Here is a 26,970-nt window from a genome sequence, read left to right on the forward strand (position 1 = left end):
CCGCTAGCTCGATGCTCAACCCAGAGGGTAGAAAGTGTGCAAGGAGCCGGCCGGATTTGAACCCGGGACCATTCGCCTCGAAGTCTGGTGCTGATGCCACTACACCACTGTCCGGCTGGAGCTCTGATAACTTGGTTGTACCTATATCGAAGCTGAATTCAATGTCCACTTATTTTCAAGAATTTTATATGCTTAAATTATTTTTTTCTACAATAAGCCTATGGCAATAGCGAACAGCACTGCCTTTCGTTCCCTGTCCACTTGTAAAATGATTCAGCAAGTCAGCCAGCATCTATGGAGGGCAGTAAGCAGTCAAAGCTTGGGGCTGAGACCTTTCATCAGGACATGGGAATGGGAAGCCGAATTGAAATGAGCAATCTTACCTTTTGCGGCAGATGAAGCAAACGTGCTTGATGAATTGGTCCCTCCATCTACATAGTCTCACCAATGTACAGGAGGCTGCACTGGGAGCACCAGGTATAATAATGACCCCAACAGACTCGCAGTTGAGATATCCCATGTCCCATTCCTCCACGATGAGGCCACAAGCAGGTTTTTTTTTGGGGGGGGTGGAATCTATGCCTCGTATTCCATCTAGGTAGCTTTCAACTCAATGGCATGAACATCACTTTCTCTAACTTCTGGTATTTTCTCACCCCTTCCCCCTCTCTTTCCATTCTAGTTTCCCTCATTCATCACCTGCCCATCATCCCTCGATAGTGCCCCTCCTCCTTCCCTTTCTTCCAAGGTGCACTCTCCTCTCCTATTAGATTCCTTCTTCAGCCCCTTACTACCTCCACTTATCAATTCACGGCTTCTCACCTCATTTACCACCACCCTCCCCATCCACATTTCCCCTCAGCAGGTCTCACCTCTCACTATTCAGCTTGTGTCCCTTCCCCTACCTTCATAATCTTGGTAAAAAAATAAAGTCAAATCCTCGGAGGAAAAGATGAAGGACAGGAAAAGAAGGAATCTGGTAGGAGGGTGGACTGTGGGAGAAAGGGAAGCAGGAGGGGCACCAGGGGGAGGTGAGGAGCAGAGGTGACACACACAAAATGCTGGAGGAACTCAGCAGGCCAGGCAGCATCTATGGAAAAGAGTACAGTCGACGGTTCGGGCTGAGACCCTTCAGCGGGACTCAGAGATGAAGAGATAAGAGGCCAGGGTGGGGAATTGAAGAAGCGGGGAAGGGAAAAATATTACTGGAAGTTGGAGAAATCGATGTTCCCACCATCAGGTGGAATGTGTTGCTCCCCCCACCGTGAGAGTGACCTCATTGTGGCTGAAGAAGAGGCTGTGGACTGACATGTTGGAATGCGAATGGAGATAAGAATTAAAATGGTTGACCACTGGGAAATTGCACTTTGTGCTCTACAAGGCGGCCTCCCAATTTACATCGACTCTCACCAATGTAAAGGAGGCCACGTTGGGATCACCAGATAGTTTCTCAGGTGAAGGATTGGCTCACATGGAAGGATTTTTAAAATTTCTCATCTCTGATCTTTAATCTATGCTCTCCTAACACCCCCCCAATGGGAAAAAGTTTATTCTCCTCATGATCTTGTATACCTCTAATAAGCCTTCCCTCAATCTCCTGTGTACCAAGGAATTTTGCTCCAGATTCAAATATTTGTAGTCTCGTGTTTCCAGCAGCTCATGTTTCGTGTATGGGTTACTACCACCCAGGAAGAGGTATAGGAGCCTGAGTGCCGAGCTCAACATTTCAACAGCTCTCTGCTATAAGGTTTCTGAATGGTCGATGAGCATTACCTCATTATATGTCTTGCACTACAGTGGACTGGGCCATCTGTTAATCTGGGCAGTAGTTTATTTAGGATAACTCTTAAAGAACAAAAACTGACCAAAATAACTAGAATTCCCTTTGTTTATTTGGGACTCTATGCCAGTCAATTGGGACAGGAGACTGTTGCTAAGCAGTTTCTAACTAGTGTCAGTTGTGTGCATTTGTGTGGCCGTTAGACAGTTTTAAAATAACATCAGTTGCATGTGCTCGTTTTCAAAAAAGTGATTTTTGTCACTGAGGGTTGGGGAGAAATAAGCAGTGCGACAACTCAGAACCGTTTTACATACTATGGTTTCAAGCATTCAAGCTTGCAGATGCCAGAAACGGCCAGCAGTGAAAATGAAACAATTTCACTACTTTGACAAATTAGGAATTATGAAAAAGTTGAAGGTATCAACAATCATCTTGAATGTTACAATGAAAATGAAGGTTTTGAGGGTGCAGTCATCAAAAGCATTACATGAAGGCAGTCCATTATCTGCACTAGGTGTCTGTGCTGATCTGTTCATTTACAGTCAATCAAAAAAACTTAATTCCTCTGATAACTTAGGAACTAATAGTTTCACAGTACTGTGTTCATATTTGTTCTGTACTTCAATTAAATAATTTGTTACTCAGTTACATGGCTTTTTATACCTTTTTAAAACTGTCCCCCTAAAACTTTGGCTAATTGGGGCAGCTGTTTAACTGGGCCAAAATGTTGTGATCTAGAGGTGTCCCAATTAAGTGGAATCCATTGTATTTTATTTTGTGATTTATAATGATTTTTGTCTTTTACTACATCATCATCATTATGTGCTGTGTTGTGTAACGTAGGCGATTAAGGTCTCATGACCATGGTTGCTCTTGGCAAATTTTCTGCAATTGCCTTCCTCTGGGCAATGTCTTAAGAAGACGTGTGACCGCGGCCCCCCCCCCCCCCAACTGCAGTCTCCAGTAGGGATAAGGCTGAGGTCATGGCCAAGTCATTTGAACTGATACACAGTTCAGAAAATTTGTCTGAAGAAGGGAGAAAGAAGAAGGGAAAGAATAATGAGCCAACACCCAGGTGTGTTAAGCAGGAGGGAAGGAACATGATATAATTGATGATCCATTTACATTAGCAGAAATGGTGAGAGCAATAAAGAGATCGAGACCAACCTCCCCAGGGAAAGATCTGATGTGCTCTGTGATGCTAGCTAATAGTCTCAGAGATTGTCTAACTGGCGACAGTGGTTGCATAACCAGGACCTGTGATATGCACCATCTATATATCGGACCACCCACCACCTACTCCCTCGGCTTCATGCTACACCTTGCAGGCTAGCGGAGGGAAGGAGTGCCTTGCACCTCCTTTGTTAGAGACATACCTCGCTCCACCCCACCACCCACTAAACAACACATTTCACGGCATGCAAGGTCAGTGATATTAAACCGGATTCTGATTCGAGCTGTCCGCGTAACAGCGACGTTCCCCGACCTGCGAAGCACACAGGCCGGGCCCAGACTGCACGCCTCCCCCCAGTGGACAACCCCTAAACCTCGGCTCTAGCTGCCCCCTCTCTGCGGGGTACGCTATGTTACTGCAAGCGGGCGTTGTAGACACATGTACACTGTAAGGGAAGGCCGAGGATACACGCTATGCGCACATTGCTCAGGTCCCCACGCCTGACCTTTAACCCCAGCTGTTGTCTGATGAAACTCCCTGCAACAGTCTGACCTTCAGGGACAAAGACCCAGGCAACGGGTAGTCTATGCAACTCCAGCATTCTTCCGGCAACACGCAAAGCGAAGTCCAGGTTCAGTGGCCTGCCAATGATGGTGGAATATTTTTCGTTTAATCCCAATAACCGCCTCTCCTTGCTTCATGGGAATTGAGGAGTTTTTTTGAAAATAAAAATCTCTTCGTTTAGGCGCTGCGTGGGTGAAGTGGCTTTGGGTCCTTGCTGCGGCGGTCTGACGTCACCACGTCCGCGTACCACGTGCGGTCGGCAGAGATTTCCAGAAGCAGAGAGCGTGGTTGGACCCTGCAGCCGCCCGTCGGAACCCCTCCCGGACTTGCTCTCCGCACGGACCGGCCTTAGCAACACGCCGCCGTCATGCTCTACCTGGTGCGCTCGGCCTCTCGGCGCCTTGCCGCCACGGTGAGTGGAGCGAGGCCGGCCCACCGGCCCCGTGTCCCGGTCTCCCCAGGTCGCCAATCGCGGGGCTCGCGTTCCCTCCCTGGTGGAGGGGCTTGGCGGGGGGGGGGGGAGTAGGCCGCGAACCTGGGGCCTCTCCTACTCACGCTGCCGCGGGGAGCGAGTGACCTTCAGTGCTCGCTGGGTTGGTAGAAGCGACTCGGAAGGCTCGGCCTGTGAAGGGTGGCTAATCTCTGGCTCCTTGTCTGCGGATGTTGGGTGACTGCTTCCAGCATCCGTGGCCCGGCCTGGTAGGTACTGTCGGCGCAGACCCATCGACACGTTCTGCTCTGGACTGTCTTGTTCTGAAGGAGCTGACAGAAGCTGCGTTAAACGCCGAGCGGTTTATTTTCCGTTCGTCAGCAGTCTGTGCGCTGCCCTGACCCGCAACCCGAAATTCCTTTTTCCCACACAAGCCCGCAGATTGTTTCCTGCTCCAGGTTCCACTGTCTGCACTGTCGTCTCCATGGACTATCTATGTTGGGGTTGCGGTTCTCAGAGGCACAGAAAAAGACGGCAGACGCTGGAATCTGAAATTAAAAAAGGCGCGGTGGAACAGGCAGGGTGATTTTTGCACATTAATCGTCTCGATTTGAAAACAAGCAATAAATATCAAAAACATGAGATGGACACCTTGAAAGTGAGTCCATAGGTTGTGGGAACAGTTCCGTGATGGGGGTAAGTGGTTATCTCTCTCTCTCTCCGCCCCCCCCCCCCCCACCGTTCAAGAGCCTGATATTTGAGGGATAATAACTGTTGTGGAAGAGCATGGCCTGGGTAGTGGGGGTCGTTGAAGATGGATGCTGCTTTCCTGTGACAACACTCCGTGTAGATAGTGGGAAGAGCTTTACCTGTGAAGGACTGGACTGTATCCACTACTTTTTGCAGGATTTTCCGTTCAATACCAGACCATGGCACAATCATTCAATGTAATCTCCAGCACACATCTAAGGAAGTTTTTCAAGGTTTTAGATGATGTATTGAATCTGTTAAGAAAGTCAAGGTGCTGCTATACTGTCTTCATAATTGGTTTTGTGTGCTTGGCCCCAGGGTGGGTTTTCTGAAATTATAACATCAAGGAATTTAAGTTGCTGACCCTCTCCACCTCTTATTCCTCTGATGAAGACTGGCTCATGGACCTCTGATTTCCTCCTCCTGAAGTCAATAATTAGCCTCTTGATCTTGCTGACATTGAGTGGAGACATTGTTGTGACACCACTCAACTAGATATTCACTCTCTTCCTATGTGCTGATTTGTTGCCATCTTTGATTGGGCCTATGTCAGTGGTGTTGTCAGCAAACATAAATAAAGCATTGGCGTTGAGCTGGGCTTCAGTCAAAACTATAAACTGAGTAGAGCAAGGGGCTAAGTACACAGTGTTGGTGTGCACCTATGCTGATGGTGATTGTGAAGGAGATGTTTTTGACAATCTAAACTGACTGGGGTCTGCAAGTGTGGAAATCAAGGATCTAGTTGCACAAGGAGAAATTGAAGCCGAGGGCTTGCAGCTTATTAATTAGTTTTGAGAGGATGATGGTATTAAATGCTGAGTTGTAGTTGAAGAGCATCCTGATATATGGATCTTGTTGTCCAGATGTTCCTGGGTTGAGCGAAGAAACAATGAAATGGCATCCTCTGTAGACCTGTTGTGATGATTGGCAAATTGACGTGGATCCCAGTCGCTTCTCAAACAGGATATGCTCTGTTTCATCACCAACTTCACCACCACAATGGATGTAAAGGCTACTAGACGCTGGTTACTGAGGCAGGTTACCACATTCTTGGGGACCAGCATAATTGAGTATCTCAGGCTACTGAAGTGGGAGGTTAAAGCTATAGGTGAATGCTCCAGCCAGTTGATCAGTACAGGTCTTTAGTACTCAGCCAGGTACCACATCTGGGCTGGGTGCTTTCCGTCACCCTCCTGAAGAATGTGTCAGACTCTGGATTCAGAGTAATCAGGTACTGTGAAGTTTGTGAAGGTTTTGATGGTCAAAGCTAGCAGAGAGGCATTGAACTCATCTGGTAGCAAAGCCTTGTTGTCATCTATGTTGCTTGGTTTCACATTGTAAGGTGTAATAGCATTTTAACCCTGTTAGAGCTGTCAAGCAGCCTTCAGTGATTCAAGTTTGGTCCGTAATTACCACTGCACATGAGATGGCTTTCCAGAGATCATACTCAGACCCCTTGTATTGCGTATCTTTGGTTGCCAGACCTGAATGCCACTGATGTGGCCCTCAGCAGAATGGGTATGCTCCTATGCTTCTCCTTCAAGGGACCTTGTTCCAATATGGCAAAAAAAATATGGAGTTCATATTCAGGGTATTTCATTTTCAAACCAACGTGTAATTGCATTCGTTACATTGTCAGCAAGAAGAGCTATTTTGTTGAAGTGGAAAGATACCTCTGTTCCTACACTAACTCAATGGTTTTCCCAAGTAATGTTATGTCTTAGTTTGGAAAAAATTAGTAGAACTTTTGATCCCCGATTTGGGGCTTTTTTGCTAAATATTATCATTTAATTTGAATCAATTTACATGGTTTCCATCCAGATTTATGTTATATAAATGTGATTTGGTGCTTGTTGTTTTCTTTTTCATCCACACACAAGATATATCGCTCCTGGAGTTGGTTCCTAATGGGTTTTTTTTCCTCCTTTTTTTTGGTTTTATAGTTAGTGGGGTTTTTTTTAGTTAGTTGGGGTTCTCTTTTTTTCCTTTTTCTTTTATAAATTTTTTTTCATTAGCATATATTTTTTCCTTCCACTTTATTTTTATATATATACTAATTTGAATTTCTGTATTTTGTAGCTGTGGAAGATTATATTAATAAAAAGATTTAAAAATGAAATGAACAGTAATGTGTTTGCTTTTCAGGGTCATTGGAATGGATTGAGCCAGGATGTACTTCAAATATTGACAAGGCGTAATTATGCGTGAGTGTTTTTAGTAATCAGAATAGTGAGAATCTTGTTATTGCCGATCGGATTTTGAGCATTAATATTTGTTACAAATGTCTTTAACACACAAAATGCTGGAGGAGTTCTGCAGGTCGGGCAGTATCTGAGAAACTGAAGAAATAGTCACTGTTTTGGGCTGAGACCTTTCACTGGGACCAGAAAGGAAGAAGGAATACGTCGGAATAAAAAAGATAGGGATGGGGGGAAGAATGATAGCTAGAAGGTAGGTGAAGCCAGGTGGGTGTGAGGAGCTGGGGATGAAGGAATCTGGAGAGAAGAGTGGACTATGGGAGAAAGGGGTGGAGGAGGGGTACTAGGGGAAGTGATAGGCAAGTGAGGAGAAGAGGAAAGAGAACAGAATTGGGAAAGAGGGGGAAAATTACCAGAATTTGGAGGAATTGATGTTCATGCCATCTGGTTGGACACATTATGAGGTGTTCATCCACTCTGAGGGTGGCCTCATCATGCCAAAACAAAAGAGAACTCACGCCGAGAAAGTCTTCTTTTGGTGGATGGAGCGGAAGTATTTGGTCCCTCATTTTACACCAGGTTTCACCAGTGTAGAGGCGACCATATCAGGAGCAGCAAAATAATAGATGGCCCCAATAGATTCACCGAAGAAGTGTTGTCACCTGAAAGGACTGTTTGGGGCCCGGAATGAAGATGAGGTAAATGAGCAGGTGTAGCAATTCTGTCACTTGGTGGGATATCTACTGGGAGGAAGATTTAGTGGGTAGGGACGAAAGGTGAAGGGAATCACGGATGAAGTGATCCCTGTGGAAAGCAGAGGTAAGGAGGAGCTCTATCCTTGTTATGTGACAGGAAGATGGGGTCGAACGCAAATGGAGGAGATGCGGGTTAGGGCAGCGTCAATGGTGGAGGAAGGGAGCCCCTGTTCTTTGCAGGAGGAATATGTATCTGTTGTCTTGGAAAGGAAAGCCTCACCATGGGAGCAGATGCTGTGGAGATAAAGGAGTTATCAAGATTTCTTCAGCCCTTTACCCTTTTCACCCACCTGACTTCACCTATCACACTTTTGGTTAGCATTCCTTTCTCTCTCTTCGGCCCCCTCCCCCACAACCTTTTTATTCTGACGTCTTCCCTTTTACTTTCCAGTCCTGAAGAAGGGTTTCAGTCCGAAATGTCAACTGTTTATTCATTTCTGTGGATGCTGCCTGACCTGAGTTTCTCCATCATTTTGTGTACGTTACTCTGGATTTCCGTCATCTGCGGGATCTTTTGTGTAAATAATCTTGCATTTTGGAACATTTGTTCTTTTGCTTAAACTCCTTTTAGATTCCAGATTCTTAATCAAAACTTGAAATGTTTAAGGATATTTGTTGGTAAGGATCTCTCTTTTATATGTTTAGTTATTTGGATTGGCTGTTGCCTCTTTCCATGTGATTATTGTTTGGACATCGAATGCTTGCTTCAATGGTTTTGCAGTCATTTGGGTTTTACTGCATTTATCAAACCCCAAAGCTCCAATTGAGTGGATATTTTCATAGTTCATCAATCCATTCTTAGAATTTGGATATTCCTATTGTATTTGGCACTTAATTCTTTACCACCACCTTGGACTGCAATCCAGTTTTTTTTGGGCAGTCAAGAGTTGACTGTATTGATGATAATCAGATTTACATAGAGGCAGGATTATCGTGAACCACTGAAATTTTCAATGCCAGCTTTCTCCTTTAGTAATGTATCATTTCTGTTTTTTGTTTAACTGAAGAAAAACATCACTATTTGCCATTGTGGAATTCGAGCTTTACTAGTTCAGAATAACAGTTATGTACATAATACAACTACTTATGTGCAATGGTGTGGTATTAAATAACTTACCACTTTAGGACAAATACAGTAGATTGTTATCTTTCATAACATGGTTTATTAAAATTGTGATCAGAAATGTCAGTTTTTAATTTGACATGGATATACTGTAAAAGTCAAAACCTGTGACATGCATTTCTCAGGTCAGAAGCTATTAAAGGTGCAGTTATTGGTATTGATCTGGGCACAACTAATTCCTGCGTTGCTGTGATGGAAGGCAAGCAAGCAAAGGTAGGTTGCTGTTGCTAATCCAGAAAATTCTGGAAATTCTCATTAAGTAATCTTACCAGTTTCAAAATGTTAAGCATCTTTTTCTATCTCTGCATAACTGGGATTGTAGAATGGAATATTTGAAATGGTTTGTTAATTAATAAAAGATGGAAAGTGTTGGGGATTGGTTTATTTATTTTTATTTTACTGCCAAAAACCCACAGTTTTAACCCTAGTCTAATCACGGGACAACTTCCAACAACCAATTAACTTACTAACCGGTACGGTACGTCTTTGGACTGTGGAAAGAAACCTACATGTTCATGGGAAGATGTATAGACTGTTGACAGATGATATCAGATTGAGTTAGCATGACCAGAGTTTGGAGATCAATGTTACTCTTAATCTGGAGCAGTGGCCCCCAACCACCAGGCCGTGAGGAAATGATATGATTTGGCAATATGGAATGATATGAGTCAGCTGCACCTTTCCTCATTCCCTGTCACGCACTGTTGAACGTGAAATAACCTACCAAATCATACCAAATTACACACAAAACCTAAAATAACACTAACATATAGTAAAAGCAGGAATGATATGATAAATACACAGCCTGTATAAAGTAGAAATATTGCTTCACTTAACAGAATTGGGAAGATTAAGCCAGAACCGATTTATAGGGGGGAAAAAATAGGCACGTACACGCATGCGCACACAGGTGCCTGTGCGGCTTCATGGTCCTGGTAGTCTTTCTCGGGGTAAACACGTGTCCCGTATTTGACTGTTACTTTTGTCCCTTATTTGGGAGTGAGAAAGTTGGCAACCCAACTTGAACCCCCTCCCCCCCCCCCCCCACAGTCGACCGGTCTGCAAGAATATTGTCAATATTAAGTCGGTCCGCGGTGCAAAAAAGGTTGGGGACTCTGATCTAGAGTGATAGATGATGGCAAAAATTTAGGGTTGGGTGGAAAATTTTAGTTGTAGGAAACCAGATGTGCAAATAACTGTATGATGGGATTCACAAACAAGGTAAATTAGTGAAGTTGTAAATCTCATTCATCACACTTTCAGTAAAGCTGGTTCTTGAGCTTAGTACCTAGTAGGGGTGAAACACTTAACAAATGTTAAAGACCTAGCCTATTTAATATAGCTTGTGCTTGTGCTTTCTGCTTTTAAGATTTAGCCCAAGTCTAATCTATCAATGGAAAAGAGGCAACACACTAATGTAAATGGTATGTTATTTATGTTCAAGAATCAAGTCTGAAAAGGCGTCAGCCGCCTCAACTATGTGTTGCTTGGTGCTTGAACTGTTAACCATTGCTTTGTATTTAAGGTACTTGAAAATTCGGAAGGTGCAAGAACAACTCCCTCTGTAGTTGCCTTTACAGCAGATGGAGAACGTTTAGTTGGGATGCCAGCCAAAAGGCAAGCAGTAACTAACCCTAAGAACACCTTATATGCTACAAAACGCTTGATAGGACGACGTTTTGATGATGCTGAAGTACAGAAAGATATGTAAGTTTGTATTTGGAAATCATTTTATTTTCAAGATTGAAATTTTCATTATTGGACAACAAAAATGTTTTTTTTGCATCACAGCAAAAATGTGTCATATAAAATTGTTCGTGCCTCTAATGGTGATGCATGGGTGGAAGCTCATGGGAAGATGTACTCTCCAAGCCAAGTTGGAGCATTTGTCCTGATGAAGATGAAGGAAACAGCAGGTTGGTACCATCATGGCAGAAGTATTTTTGATTCTTGTCATCTCTAGGATTAGTGGGTGGCAGGAGTTACAAAATCAGCAAATGATCTAGAGCTTGATTAGTTTCATTTTGTTGATGTATGTGAATTTGAATTATTGATATTGGCCAATTGATTTGTTATGTTAGTCATTTAAATCTGATTTTAAAGTTTTTCTGTCCTATGTAATGCTACTCAATCAAAAACATGAAATTATTTGGCACGTATTCTGAAATTAAGCCTTTTTTTGTTTGTAGAAAGCTACCTGGGACAATCTGTGAAGAATGCAGTTATCACGGTGCCTGCGTATTTCAATGATTCCCAAAGACAGGTAAAAAAATATGTAACTTTGTTTTCTATTGACACGTTTACAGTCCATAGGTTTATTGTCAGTGGGTAGTCAACTACATTTCTGCATTGACTACGTAGGAAAATGGAGTTAGATACTTCTATTTTACTGTAGTGTGAATACTCCTCACTATCGTATTTCTAGTGTTAAGTGTCTTGTACCAGTTCATTATGAGACAAGTTTTAATTAATGTGAACCACTATTATCCAAATATGCAAAGTGATCAAAACATGGTCTCAGTATAACCCCAGTCAGATGGAGGCGCAAGTTTATGCCAGGAACCACAAATGCTACTTATTCAGCATTTAGAAAATAATGCTCTGCTTTCAGCTCATGTGATATTTCAAACAGAAGCAAGTTAATTCATAGCTTGTTGAAAAACTTGATTGTTTTATCTAGGCTACAAAAGATGCTGGACAGATATCTGGATTGAATGTTCTACGAGTCATTAATGAACCCACTGCAGCAGCTCTAGCATATGGATTAGACAAATCTGAAGACAAAGTGTACGTAAAATAAAATTTCTAATTCACAAATCTGTTTGTTTTATTGAAAGCGTGGGCACTTTAGAATCTTGGTTACATTTGTGCATATGTTGTGCATACCTTGACATTTTTTTCAGTGATCATGTAATGGATGGAATGGAGAAAATAGTTATATACTAATTAGGGAAAACTCTTATTGAAGCTCATGACTTCTGCCTCTGTACTAAACTAAAGCGAGGAAATTGTAGAATGTATTTCCAAGGTGCTCGAGACGGGTTTTAATTACATAATTTCAAATCACAATTCAATTCGGGGGACAAATTGCAAATTTTCAATTATCCATAAAAAGTGATCCAGATACTTTGCTGAGATGATCTCTCAGGTAAAATGTTCCAGTCTTAGGAATAAAGCTTCAAAGTCTTACACAAGCATTTAATAAAATGATCAGAATAAATCACCTATATAGTGATTAAATTTGGTACATGACATTTAGTTATGAACACTGCACCCAGTTGAAGGAACTGTGTACATTGTCTTAAAAATGCTAACTGCTGATTCAATAAAGGTGTTTTGGTTTTAGTAAGTTATATGTACAAAAGATATTTCTATTTGTAGGAAAGGCCAAGCTTGGTGACAAATACAGTTTTATCACATTCATAAGGAAGTTATGAAAATTTTTATTTAAATAATGTGGAACTTGCAACCTTTTAGAACAGTTTATGGAAAGAGCATTTGCGAAATATAGGTTAGTTGCATGAAGCAAAATATGTTGAAAAGGTGACATAACGTAGTTGGTAAAGACAGCATATACTATTAATTGACTGAACTAAATGTGCTATGGATTCTCTGGAAGATGGTGTAATACAATTAAAACTAGACTGTTAGGACTAGAATCAAATAGTTTTTCCACAAATATAGTAGCTGAGGCAAAATTCCTTAAGGCAGTAGTTGATTAATTTTCAAAATTGAGATAGGTCTTTGTAAGGGGAAGGTACTGGGATGTGGAGCAAAAATTGGCAAAGGAATTTTTCAGATCAACTAATAAACGGGAGATTGATATGGTGCTTCCAAGTATGCAGTGACTGAACTGCAATTGTAATTGTATCTGTCTACCTTGTTTAGTATTGCTGTCTACGACCTGGGTGGTGGCACCTTTGATATCTCTGTTCTGGAGATTCAGAAAGGAGTCTTTGAAGTAAAATCCACAAATGGGGATACTTTTTTGGGAGGTGAAGACTTTGACCAGGCACTGCTGAAGCACATCATCAAAGAATTCAAGAGAGAGGTTTGTATTTAAAATGGCCATTTTCTTAAAATTGGGGTGAAAGGAAACCTGCATTTCAAGTTAGTTGGGTTTCATTGTATAACATTTTAAACACACTTCCCCTGCACAACTGAGTCATTATATCTGCAGCTTGTGTACCGTATTGACGGTGCATTGCAAGCCTTTAAACGACCTCAACTAATAAGACTTCTTTTACTCATGAGCTGTTGGTATATTGAGCCACTACATTCAGGAACACGCTATTTTGGGTTTCATGTGGTTTCCATTTTTTTTTAAATCACATGCATGGTCCCTGGATTCCTGACCAACAACTACATCCTGCCAGAAGTACGTTTGCTACTTGTATACATGTGAGGCAAGGAGGAGATGGTCAGTCTTATTGCCTGTTTTTCAATTTCTTATAAAGGGTCTAGGATTTGTACTTCCCCATAATTCTTTCCTTGCAAAAGTGAATTGAATTGCATACTTGTATTTATATCATTAAATTTGCTTGTGGTTTTGTGGATATATCTATATGCTGATTTATCAGCTGATAAATTTAGCGTGGATGAAGCTTGTTGTATTAAGAGTCTTTATTTAATCTTTAGTCTGGTGTGGACCTCACCAAAGACAACATGGCTCTACAACGTGTAAGAGAAGCAGCAGAGAAAGCCAAATGTGAGTTGTCTTCATCCCTTCAGGTAAGTGTATCTGTCCCAAGAATAACTGCTGGTAAATTTTCTTGAGGGGCTTTGTCATCTGTTTCCCGCACTAAGTTAACAATGCAGGTAATGCAAGCCAGAAGGTAGGAGGGCTAAAGATGTATTGGCTTTTCTTATAAAAAGACAGGAGTTCAGAGCTAACAAACAATAATGGTATGTTTGTATTAAACTTTGCTGAAGACCATTTTGGTTTCTGCATCTAAAGAAGGATAAACTTTGGATGGAGTATAATGTGGCTGAATCATTTTGGATCAAGGGTGTGTACAGTGAAGAAAGATTATATAGAAGGGTATAAATATTTCTGGAGATCAGAAGACTGAAAACCAAGAGGTTGCTTTCCCCTAGCTAGTAACTCTTAGTCTGAGTAGGTTTAATGACAAGCTTAGTTCACTCAGCAATGTTTTTTATATAGATTTTCTACTCCTTTGTGGATGCTTAGACATTGAGTGTATTCATGCTCGAGTCTTTTAAATTTTGTATTACAAGATGCTTGAAGATCCGCTTAGAAAGTGGATTTTTTTAAACAGCTGATCAGTCGTGCATGTTAAGTGTTGCCTCAGTTTGGTTTAATATAGATTAGGAAAAGAAATTGGTTGCTATTTTCAGCATTCATCATTTCCTGTATTCTGTTAGTCTCCACTAACTTATTATTGTCGCCTCCAATTAATTATTGTTTCAATAATCACAAACCTGGGCATCTGCACGCTAATGTAATTTTACTGTGACTTCCAGTTAGTCTGATGTTACTGACTTAAGTGATTAGCTGAATGTCTTCAATAACTATCTCTTCTATGTTTTAATAGACTGACATCAATCTTCCTTATTTGACAATGGATGCATCTGGACCAAAGCACTTAAATATTAAAATTACTCGTGCTCAATTTGAGAACATTGTTGCTGATCTAATTAAGAGGACTGTTAAACCTTGCCAGAAAGCTATGCAAGATGCTGAAGTGAACAAGAGTGACATTGGTGAGGTCATTCTTGTAGGTGGAATGAGCAGAATGCCAAAGGTGAGTGTTATTAAGATATTGAAACTAATTTGAGACCCATTGAGAGAGAAAGGGGTTGGGTATTGAGATCTGAAATTACGCTGTGTCATGATGTTGGACAACACATTATTCTGACCTAATATTATGGCGAGAATCTCATATAACTGAACACAGTGTTTAAATCCCTGTCAATTCTGTAACCATAATGTACTATTCCTATAGACAGCAAAAACTCTGAACTAAGTCATATTAAATATAAGAAGTCTGGAGGGAAAATTAAGTCTTCCATTGCAGAAAAGTATGCAGGTGCTAAGTTGGACTTTGCTGTTCGGTCCTTGCTCAAGTTACTTTGTCCTTCATGTAAAGGGTGGCTGTTTGGCTACCCTTGTTGAATACATTGACTTAAGATATTCAGGTAAGAATGGATGCAACTGTAAATGAGGAAAAGAAACTACACACACAATCTTAAGCTTGTTTTGAAGTTATTTTTATATCTGGGTCAAATTTTAGGTGCAGCTGCCTTAATTTATATTTTTCTCTACTAAGAATGTTTGTAATCTGGTTCCCTTCTCCAGGTTCAGGCAACGGTTCAAGAGCTCTTTGGTCGTTCCCCCAGTAAGTCAGTAAATCCAGATGAAGCTGTGGCTGTCGGTGCTGCCATCCAAGGTGGAGTGCTTGCTGGTGACGTCACAGATGTTTTGCTGCTTGATGTAACACCTTTGTCACTGGGTATTGAGACCTTGGGAGGTGTTTTCACTAAGCTCATCAACAGGAACACAACAATTCCAACAAAGAAAGGCCAGGTATGTTGTTAAGAAGTCAGTTTTATTTGTTCTCACTCTTAACTGCTCCCATTCTCTTACGACCAGATAACCTGGAGGTTATCCCCATGGTCTGCCTGTTCACCCTATTGAAGACCATCAGAGACATTCCCCTCCCTTTTATCTCCTTCCCAATTCAAGTCAGAATTGGACATGTTAACTTTTTGACTTCCCAAGTTGTGGTCTAACCTGCTGCGTATTTCCAGTGTTTGCTGTTTCTCAACAGCTTTTTTGTACTTCTAGAACATTTGAGGAGCCAGTTGCATTATGTGGATGTGTTCATTTCTTTGCCATTAAATTGTCATTGTGTTCAGTCCAGCATAAATTAATTTTATTTAGCTGTGTTTATAATTTTACCAGAATCACTGAGAATTGAGTAGGTTATTCATAAATAACCAACCTTAATTTACCAAACGTACACTGAAAAATTCATTGGCTTCTGTTAATGGGACAAAAAGCCAATTTTTAGATTTCTGTCTAACTGTAGTTAGCAATCTTGCTATATCACAGAATATGTACAGTACATAGAAGCAAACTAGATAATTTACAGTTGACCCTCAGTATCCGTGGATTCAGCCAACCGCGGATTGAAAATATTTGGGGGGGGGGAATTCCAGAAAGTTCCAAAAAGCAAAACCTGAATTTGCCGCGTGCCGAACACTGCGCTGAATCCACACGAATGAAGTGGTGTGTAGGCATGCCCTGCTGTAGCCTACTGCCGTTGTACAGAACCTCATTGTCTCTCCAGCACTCGTTGTTTGAGCATTGTTCACCGTGCATCTCGTTCATTCGCTACTTGTGTTGTGAGCAAGAGGAAGGAGTTTAAGGCTAGTAAGGGATGGCTGGCTAGCTATACAAAGTGCTACAGCTTCAAGAACTTAACGATCACGGGAGAATCGGCATCGGCTGGTGCCGAGGCAACATCAGCATTCCCAGAAGATCTACGATGGTTGCGTCTGTACTGACCATGTACAAACTTTTTTTTTCTTGTCATTATTCCCTAAACAACACAGTATAACAACTATTTATATAGCATTTACATTGTATTAGTTATTATAGTAATCTAGAGGTGATTTACAGTATACGGGAGGATGTGCGTAGATTTTATGCAAATACTACACCATTTTATATAAGGGACTTGAGCATCCGCGGATTTTGGTATCCACGGCGGGCGGGGGGGGGGGTGCGCGTCCTGGAACCAGTCCTCCGCAGATACCGAGGGACGGCTGTACTAAATTTTCAAGCTAATAGAAATACCTCTACCTAGTAATCGTACTTGGAAAGAGGAACTTTAAGTACAACATGTTTTAGCTGTAGAGTTATTTGCATGCTTATACTATATGACTTAATCCTTCCTGGCTTTCTACTCCATGTGCTAACATTATGCTAACAGTGAACTCATGTAAAATAGTATTTTTATCTAGCTTTTGCTTTAAAATATATGAACTGAAAATTAAATACATCTTGTATTGGCTATTCCTGTCCTTTACAGGTCTTTTCTACAGCTGCTGATGGGCAGACACAGGTTGAAATCAAAGTGTTCCAAGGAGAGCGAGAGATGGCAGCTGACAACAAGCTTCTAGGACAGTTCACATTGGTGAGTTCTGCTGGTGTTCATCATCTTGTGTGGATCACATAATAATGTCAGTAGTTTCATATCACTTTGTGTTTAAGTTGTTGTGTAGTTTATAGTTCCTTTTAAACTAAAACATTGGGCTGTTTTTACATTATTTTTAAAATGGTAGATATTTGCATTAAGAATTTGTAAACATTAAGTCTGAAAATACAGCCAGAATGCCTAATGTTAATATGTATTACTGTAGATTTTCAGAACTCTTTACTATCTCAGAATTGTTTGCTCTTGAAACGTGTGTCTCACCACATCCATCTCTAATTATTCTGAATGATGGACTGCTCCAATTCTGAGGGCACTCCAGTGCAGTGTCAGGGGTTCCTTATCCAGTGAGAACTATTCCCTTTGTAGAATGGTGTCTGACTAGAATGGGAAATTGCTGTTTATGCTACTGACCTTACTCTAGGTAGTGGAGATTGAGAGATGCTGTCAAGAAAGCCTTGCTAGTTTGATGTATTTCACATTGAAGATGGTTGTACATTGCAGCTGATTGGCTGTTACCTGAAAGCTATCTAAGCATTACTCTGTGGGAAACTGAATGTGTTTTGAGGGTTAATGATCCCAAATTTCCTGGATTTAGAAGGGGTAATGTTTTTGTTTTGCTAGGTTGGCGTGCCTCCAGCACCCCGTGGTGTTCCTCAGATTGAAGTTACATTTGATATTGATGCCAATGGTATTGTCCATGTTTCTGCAAGAGACAAGGGCACAGGCCGTGAACAGCAAAGTAAGTAACAGTGGATGTATGCAGAGGCATAAATTAAATCTTAAAAACCCAAATATTTGATTTCATTATTTGTAATATTTTCATTTTTTAAAAAAAGTGCTATCGAAGGGGAGTATATCATTCATATTTCTAGTGAGGGAACCTGTACAGAATATAGAGTGAAAAAAGATGCTGTGGCATTTTGTTATTACGTAGGCGATTTTGAATTAATTGGAACTATGAAAGTTAATTTTTCAGTAATCTTGGACAAATTACAATATAAAATTTCAAAATTATTTTCCATTACCAGTTGTTATCCAGTCTTCTGGTGGGCTGAGCAAGGATGATATTGAGAACATGATCAAAAATGCAGAGAAATATGCTGAAGAAGACAGGAGGAGGAAGGTAAGACAGCTTTATAATTTGACCCTTAAAATAGAGGATTCAGAGTTGGTAAAATGGTGAGGTGGTAGCACTGATTGAAGATGGAAGCTGTATAATACTTTGGTTAGGCTACATTGGAGTATTGTGTGAAGTTCTGGTTGCCCTGTTATGGAAAAAGATGTGGAGACTTCAGAGAAGGTGCAGGAAATGTTGAACAGAGTACTGTCTTGGTGAGAGAGAAAGTCAGTCTTGGATTGTTTTCTGAAGTGCCAGAGGCTGAGGGGAGATCTGATAGAAGTATATAAAATGATAAGAGGCATAGATAGGATGTATAGTGTTTCTCCCAGGATAAAAATGTCAAAGACGAGAACACGTAGACCTAAGTGATAGAGGAAAAAATTCAAAGCATATGTTTTGGGAAAGATTTTCTTTTAAGCATAGAGCGGTTGGTGCTCAACCTGTTGCCATGTTTTGTTGGAAGCACACACAATAGTGGCATTTTAGACGGGCATATGAACAGGCAGGGAGTGGAAGTTTATAGGTCATGTACAGGCAGATAAGATTAGTTTAATGTGGCATCATGGTCAGCCTCTCATCAAAGATGAGGTAACCAATGAACAGGGTAACCAGTTGTGGACCAAAGAGCAGGCACTGTGCTCAAGAGAACACCAAATCAACATTGAGTAAGAGGCTGCTGAGTATGATACTGTGATATTCACAAGGTGATCAGTGACTCTTCAGTCTATTAAACTGAATATTGTTGGGTCTAGTTCTAAGTTCTGACGTGAGATAAGTAGTCACAAGATTTAGATAAATAATGGAGGAAGACAGGAAATAGCAGTTTTAGATAGGAAAACCAACTTGACTGAAATGGAACTTGTTTGGAATAAACTGGAATCGTATATTACTGGGCAAGACTAACTGAGCAATGGATGGCCAATTTACAAGCATGTTTCAGAGAGATTCCCTGTAAGGGGAAAATATGAGGTAACCAATTAACAAGATGACCAGTGAGCTATACATCATGAGAGAAGGCTTAGTGGTAGTAGAATTGCAAACAATGCTTTGTGTCAGTTTTCTATGAAAAGAATACCTTCTCGGAAAGAGATGGTACAGATAATGTAAAAATTGACAAGGAGGTAATAGGTTGACTGTGTTGAAGTAAACAAATTATCATGTTGATGGGATGTATTTTGTGTTTCTTGGGGAGATGTGATGGAGGGCTTGCAGTTCCCAGTTTCCAGTTCTCTATTTTGGGAAATGAGCATTTTGAAAAGTTTGAGTGGACAGCAGTTCAGTGGAGGCATATAGTTTGATCGGCATTATCTAATCAATTACTGTCTCCAAAAGGAAATAGAAGCTAGATTACAGGGAACAGTTTACAGGCAAAGAGCTGGGGGAATGGGATAGTGTACTTTGACCCAGCGCAGAATGATTTACATTGGATTTGTAGAACAGTATAGCATAGTCCAGGTCCTTCAGCACATGATGTTATGCCAACTTTTAACCCACCTCCAGATCAATCCAATCTTTCACTTCATTATTTTTTTTATCCCAATCTATGTGCCTATGTAAGAGACCCTTAAATATCCCTAATGTATCTGCCTTTACCACCACCCTTGGAAGTACATACCATACATGTGCCACTTGTGTAGAGGGGAGAAAAAAACTATCTCCAATAGCCTTAAAATTATGTCCTCTTGTATTTGCCATTGCCACCCTGGGGAAAATTGTGCTGGCTATCCACTCGATCTAAGAAAAGCCCTAGCTTTTGCATACCCAGTGGACACTGTATTTGGTACATAGAAACATAGAAAATAGGTGCAGGAGTAGGCCATTCGGCCCTTCGAGCCTGCACCGCCATTTATTATGATCATGGCTGATCATCCAACTCAGAACCCCGCCCCAGCCTTCCCTCCATACCCACTGACCCCCGTAGCCACAAGGGCCATTTCTAACTCCCCTCTTAAATATAGCCAATGAACTGGCCTCAACTGTTTCCTGTGGCAGAGAAATCCACAGATTCACCACTCTCTGTGTGAAGAAGTTTTTCCTAATCTCGGTCCTAAAAGGCTTCCCCTCTATCCTCAAACTGTGGCCCCTCGTTCTGGACTTCCCCAACATCGGGAACAATCTTCCTGCATCTAGCCTGTCCAATCCCTTTAGGATCTTATACGTTTCAATCAGATCCCCCCTCAATCTTCTAAATTGCAACGAGTACAAGCCCAGTTCATCCAGTCTGTCTTCATATGAAAGTCCTGCCATCCCAGGAATCAATCTGGTGAACCTTCTTTGTACTCTCTCTATGGCAAGGATGTCTTTCCTCAGATTAGGGGACCAAAACTGCACACAGTACTCCAGGTGTGGTCTCACCAAGACCTTGTACAACTGCAGTAGTACCTCCCTGCTCCTGTACTTGAATCCTCCCGCTATAAATGCGAGCATACCATTCGCCTTTTTCACCGCCTGCTATACCTGCATGCCCACTTTCAATGACTGGTGTATAATGACACCCAGGTCTCGTTGCACCTCCCCTTTTTCCTAATCGGCCACCATTCAGATAATAATCTGTTTTCCTATTTTTGCCACCAAAGTGGATAACTTCACATTTATCCACATTAAATTGCATCTGCTATGAATTTGCCCACTCACCCAACCTATCCAAGTCACCCTGCATCCTCTTAGCATCCTCCTCACAGCTAACACTGCCATCCAGCTTCGTGTCATCCGCAGACTTGGAGATGCTGCATTTAATTCCCTCATTAATATATATTGTAAACAACTGGGGTCCCAGCACTGAGCCTTGCGGTACCCCACTCGTCACCGCCTGCCATTCTGAAAAGGTCCCGTTTATTCCCACTCTTTGCTTCCTGTCTGCTAACCAATTCTCCACCCACACCAATACCTTACCCCCAATACCGTGTGCTTTAAGTTTGCACACTAATCTCCTGTGTGGGACCTTGTCAAAAGCCTTTTGAAAATCCAAATATACCACATCCACTGGTTCTCCCCTATCCACTCTACTAGTTACATCCTCAAAAAATTCTATGAGATTCGTCAGACATGATTTTCCTTTCACAAATCCATGCTGACTTTGTCCGATGATTTCACCGCTTTCCAAATGTGCTGTTATCACATCCTTGATAACTGACTCCAGCAGTTTCCCCACCACCGACGTTAGGCTAACTGGTCTATAATTCCCCGGTTTCTCTCCCTCCTTTTTTAAAAAGTGGGGTTACATTAGCCACCCTCCAATCCTCAGGAACTAGTCCAGAATCTAACGAGTTTTGAAAAATTATCACTAATGCATCCACTATTTCTTGGGCTACTTCCTTAAACTTCATTCCATGGCTCTTGAGCTCAGTCCCCTGACTAATGAAAGTCAACACAGTATATACCACCTTATTCACCTTATAAACTTGCACTGCAACTTTGAGAGATCCATGGATGTGGACTTCCAAGATCCTGCTGTTCCTCTACACTAAGAATCCTGCCATTAACCTTGTACAGTGGCATGCCAAAGTTTGGGCACCTCGATCAAAATTTGTTACTGTGAATAGTTAAGTGAGTAGAAGATGAACTGATTTCCAAAAGTCATAAAGTTAAAGATGAAACATTCTTTTCAACATTTTAAGCAAGATTAGTGTATTATTTTTGTTTTGTACAATTTTAGGGTGGGGGAGAAAAGGAAAGGAGCATCATGCAAAAGTTTGGGTACCCCAAGAGATCTGAGCTCTCATAACTTTTACCAAGGTCTCAGACCTTAATTAGCTCTACAATCGCTCTACAATCACTCTGAGCACTGGTGCCCCACAAGGCTGTGTACTCAACCCCCTGCTGTACTCACTGTACACCCATGATTGTGTAGCCAAGTTTCCATCAGACTCAATATACAAGTTTGCCGATTGACACAATTGTAGGCTGTATCTCAGATAATGATGAGTTTGAGTACAGAGAGGAAATTAAGGACCTGGTGACATGGTGCGAAGACAATTACCTATCCCTCAACGTCAGCAAGATGAAGGAATTGGTTGTTAACTTCAGAAGGAGTAGCAGACCGCACGACCCAATTTACATCGGTGGTACGCAAGTGGAACAGGCCAAAAGCTTTAAGTTCCTCAGGTTCAATATCACAAATGACCTGACTTGGTCCAACCAAGCAGAGTTCACTGCCAGGAAGGCCCACCAGCACCTTTACTTCCTGAGAAAACTAAAGAAATTTGGCCTGTCCCCTAAAACCCTCACTAATTTTTATAGGTGTACCGTAGAAAGCATTCTTCTAGGGTGCATCACAACCTGGTATGGAAGTTGTCCTGTCCAAGACTGAAAGAAGCTGCAGAAGATCGTGAACACAGCGCAGCACATCACACAAACCAGTCTTCTGTCCTTGGACTCACTTTACACCGCATGCTGTCAGAGCAGTGCTGCCAGGATAATCAAGGACATGACCCACCCAGCAAACACACTTTTCGTCCCTCTTCCCTCCAGGAGAAGGCTCAGGAGCTTGAAGACTCGTACGGCCAGATTTGGGAACAACTTCTTTCCAACTGTGATACGACTGCTGAACGGATCTGGGCTGTACCCTCCAAATATCCAGACCTGCCTCTTGGTTTTTTTGCACTACCTTACTTTCCATTTTTCTATTTTCTATTCGTGATTTGTCATTTAAATTTTTAATATTCACTAATTTTTACTATTTTTAATATTTAATTTTTGTCATCCAGGGAGCGGGAAGTGCAGAATCAAATATCGCTGTGATGATTGTACCTTCTAGTATCAATTATTTGGCGACAATAAAGTAAAGTAAAGCTTGTTAGGGCTATAGCTTGTCCACAATCATCGTTAGGAAAGGCCAGGTGATGCAAATTTCAAAGCTTTATAAATACCCTGACTCCTCAAACCTTGTCCCAACAATCAGCAGCAAAAGACCTTCAGGAAGATTTAGCAGACTCTGGAGTGGTGGTGCACTGTTCTACTGTGCAGCAACACCTGCACAAATATGACCTTCATGGAAGAGTCATCTGAAGAAAACCTTTCCTGCGTCCTCACCAGAAAACTCCCCATCAGAAGTTTGCAAAGAAGCATCTAAACAAGCCGGATGCATTTTGGAAACAAGTCCTGTGGACAGATGAAGTTAAAATAGAACTTTTTGGCCGCAAAGAGCAAAGGTGTGTTTGGAGAAAAAAGGGTGCAGAATTTCATGAAAAGAACACCTCTCCAACTGTTAAGCATGGGGGTGGATTGATCATGCTTTGGGCTAGTGTTGCAGCCAGTGGCACGGGGAACATTTCACTAGTAGAGGGACGAATGAATTCAATTAAATACCAGCAAATTCTGGAAACAAACACACTGTCTGTTTATATATTTAAAAAAAAGTTGAGGATGAAAAGAAGATGGCTTCTACAACAGGATAATGATCCTAAACACACCTCAAAATCCACAATGGACTACCTCAAGAGGCGCAAGCTGAAGGTTTTTCCATGGCTCTCACAGTCCCTCGACCGAAACATCATCGAAAATCTGTGGCTAGACCTCAAAAGAGCAGTGCATGCAATACGGTCCAAGAATCTCACAGAACTAGAAGCCTTTTGCAAGGAGGAATGGGTGAAAATCCCCCAAAGGAGAATTGAAAGACTCTTAGCTGGCTACAGAAAGCATTTACAAGCTGTGATATTTGCCAAAGGGGGTGTTACTAAGTACTAACCATGCAGGGTGCCCAAACTTTTGCTTCGGGCCCTTTTCCTTTTTGTTATTTTGAAACAGTAAAAGATGGAAATATAAAAGTAATCTTGCTTAAAATATTAAAGAAATGTGTCATCTTTAACTTCATGCCTTTTGAAAATCAGGTGGTCATCTACTCGCTTAGCTATTCACAGTAACAGAAATTTTGACTGGGGTGCCCAAACTTTTGCATGCCCCTGTATACTGCCTTCCAGGTTTTACCTTCCAAAGTACATCATTTCATATTTCTCCAGAGTGAACACCACTCACCGCGTCTCAGCCCAGCTCTGCATCCTATCAATGTCCTGTTGTAATCTAGTCATAGTCCTACTTTATTGATCCCGGGGGAAGTTGGTTTTCGTTACAGTTGCACCATAAATAATAGTAATAAAACCATAAATAGTTAAATAGTAATATGTAAATTATGCCAGGAAATAAGTCCAGGACCAGCTTATGACTTACTACATTATCCACAACACCACCAACCTTCATGACATCTGCAATCCTACCAACCCATCCTTCCACTTCCTCATCCAAGTTATTTATAAAACACACAAAGAGCAGGAGTCAGAACAAATCCCTGTGGAACACCACTAGTCCCAGACCTCCTGTCGCAATATGCTCCATCTACGACCACCTTCTGCCTTATTTGGACAAGCCAATTTTAATCCAACCTGAATCCAATGCCTCCTGATTTTCTGAATGAGCCTATTGTAGGGAGCCTTGTCAAACATAATCTGTATAAACCACATGCGGTGATACTAGCTTCATCAATTTGTTTAATCACTTCCTCAAAGCAGTGCTATTTCTTTCATACATCACTTTCTATTTAAATTGTTGAAAACTGAGATCAGAATCAGGGCTAAGGCTCTCAGTTAAATAAAACTGGTTATTATTTACTTGTTCACAATGTACAAAGTTATCTCTGAATAATTTTGATAACAGATCAAAGTAGTGCAATCTTTGCACTACCTGTAGCTGGTTAACTGCTTGATGGTTGGAGTTGTTGTAGGATAGTATTTTATTCTGTTGCTTCTCTCTTCTCCCCCCCCCCCCAACAGGAAACAGTTGAAGCAGTCAACACTGCTGAAGGAATTATTCATGACACAGAATCTAAAATGGAAGAGTTCAAGGATCAGCTTCCTAAAGAGGAGGTATGACTTTTGCTAAATGAGCTAAATCTCTAAACAAAAGTTTACAAATATACAAAAATTATTTTTAGTTGAAAATTTTAGGTTGTAAAGGTTGTCATTTTCTTGTTTAAACTAGTGTGATAAACTGAGAGAAGAGATTACGAAAGTGAAGGATCTCTTGGCACGCAAGGATTCTGAGACGGGTGAAACTATTAAAGCAGCAGCATCCAGTCTACAGCAGGCTTCACTGAAGCTCTTTGAGATTGCATACAAGAAGGTAAGGCTTGATATTTTAAAGTTTACTATACAGTTAAGGGAATACAAAAAGGATGGTTAATATTTTGTATCCAGTAGAATCTAAATTTGAATTCTGCATGCTGGAGTTGTGTAAGGAGTAGAGTGTAATTCATTCTTGATCATAATTTTGAATAGAACTTGGAAAAGTGCCCTGTTAACTACCTACTTGTTGATTTGCAGATGGCATCTGAGAGGGACAGCTCAGGCAGCACAGAAAATACAGAGAGTGGAGACAAGAAAGAAGAGAAACAATAGAAGGCCCTGAAGTAAATGCTATAATGAACTGGCATAGGGGCGTAAGCTTGGGAGCAGCAGAGCAAGCAAAGAACTTTTTTTCCTGAGCGAATTTGCACGATATTCATTCTTGTACTGTGTTTTTGCAGTATCCTATACATAGTTTTGCTTTCTAAGTAATATCAGCATTGAGTCTGCATTTTAACAAATGACAGATGTCATTCCTGTGACTTAAATTACTTTCTGTAGGAAATGTATCTCTAAGAGCCAGACTGTTAGAATAAATAAACTTTGTTTACAGCGAGATTGTAACTTGCTGTATGTGGTAAGTTCCTTTCATTTGGGTAGTGGCAGTAAAATACAGTAGTTCATGGGTCATTGGATGCGATGTCTTAATTTGTAAGCAGGTTGGTTTGATCATGGAAGACCATTTTGTTAGTGTAAAATGGGTGTAAAATAGCACTTGTTTGACTGTAAATCTGGTGAATAATATTTTTAGGACTTGTGCACAAAAGAGGTGACTTATGCATGCTTGAAATGAAAACTATACAACAAATACAGTCCGATAATCTGAAGGAAAAAATTATAACATTAAGATTATTTATAGGAACCCCTTCACCTATAATGATCTTTCAGCTGGATGATTGTTGACTTAAAATGACTTTTTTCACTTTTATCATGCAATTTGTTCATTACCAGCACCATCTATCTGTTCCCTATCCAGCTCCTTTAAATGATAATAATGTTTGCATTTGTTTACTAATGATCTGTTTAATAGAAGAAGCCACATTACACAAGGCCATCTCTGGTTCTGATACGAGATACAGTTGCTACATTGAGATGATGCTAAAGACACAGGTACTTTCACATCATTGAGTTTATGATCCAATCAGTTACATACAGGATAAATTATTGTTTAGGTTTGATTTAGTTTTTCTGATTTCTAATGTTAGTGTTGGTGGAAGGGAGTGATAGAGTAGAGAGATTCAAGAATAATTGTGGCGCTGCTGCTGCAAGTTGTTAATTGTACCGAGTTGTAATTAAATTCCAACAAACTATTGAGTAATTCCAGTCTTGTGATTTCTTTTTAATAAAAGTAAAAAATGATATGACCAAGCTTCTGTAACCTGTTTGTTGCATGAGATATTTTTGGCTGAACTAGAATCAGGTCTAATTTTGCCAGCATATGTTGTGAAATTTGTCTTAGTGGCAGCAGCATAGTACAATACACAGTTTAAAAAATGAATTACAGTAAGTATATATAATAAATAGTTAAAAAAGTTGTGCCAAAATAAAAATGGTAGTGAGGTAGTGTTCATGGGCTCAATGTCCATTCAGAAAATGGATGGCAGAGGGGAAGAAACTGTTCCTAACTCAAATGTGTGCCTTCAGGCTTCTATACCTCCTTCCTGGTGAGTAATGAGAAGAGGGCATGTCCTGGGTGGTGGAGGCCCTTAATGATGGATACCACCTTTTAGCAGCACTGATCCTTGAAGACATCCTGGATACTATGGAGGCTAGAGCCC

At 41.0% G+C, this 26,970-nt stretch overlaps 1 protein-coding gene and 1 non-coding gene across 2 annotated transcripts; both read left to right on the plus strand.

The window, feature by feature from the left end:
- Positions 1-3,744: 3,744 nt before the first annotated feature.
- hspa9 (heat shock protein 9) lies at positions 3,745-26,567 on the plus strand. The gene is made up of 17 exons (XM_063053669.1): positions 3,745-3,930; positions 6,844-6,902; positions 8,900-8,987; positions 10,300-10,481; positions 10,566-10,690; positions 10,964-11,037; positions 11,455-11,561; positions 12,663-12,825; positions 13,413-13,505; positions 14,330-14,539; positions 15,094-15,321; positions 16,832-16,936; positions 17,579-17,696; positions 17,986-18,080; positions 24,842-24,934; positions 25,050-25,190; positions 25,391-26,567. Exons 1-17 carry the CDS (start codon positions 3,886-3,888, stop codon positions 25,463-25,465), a joined length of 2,001 nt encoding a protein of 666 aa, XP_062909739.1. The 5' UTR covers positions 3,745-3,885; the 3' UTR covers positions 25,466-26,567.
- Positions 14,622-14,691, plus strand: LOC134349982 (small nucleolar RNA SNORD63). The gene has a single exon (XR_010018795.1). It is a non-coding gene; the product is annotated as a small nucleolar RNA SNORD63 (small nucleolar RNA).
- Positions 26,568-26,970: the final 403 nt, after the last annotated feature.

This window comes from Mobula hypostoma, chromosome 7, assembly GCF_963921235.1.
Source record: "Mobula hypostoma chromosome 7, sMobHyp1.1, whole genome shotgun sequence".
Lineage (NCBI taxonomy): Eukaryota > Metazoa > Chordata > Chondrichthyes > Myliobatiformes > Myliobatidae > Mobula > Mobula hypostoma.

Excerpts from the sequence above, each read along its gene's own strand:
- hspa9 (XM_063053669.1), top strand. The coding sequence starts at position 3,886 with ATGCTCTACCTGGTGCGCTCGGCCTCTCGGCGCCTTGCCGCCACG. Across the intron at positions 10,691-10,963 it reads GAAGATGAAGGAAACAGCAG|AAAGCTACCTGGGACAATCT; the intron begins GTTGGTACCATC and ends TTTTGTTTGTAG. Across the intron at positions 15,322-16,831 it reads TTCCAACAAAGAAAGGCCAG|GTCTTTTCTACAGCTGCTGA; the intron begins GTATGTTGTTAA and ends TGTCCTTTACAG.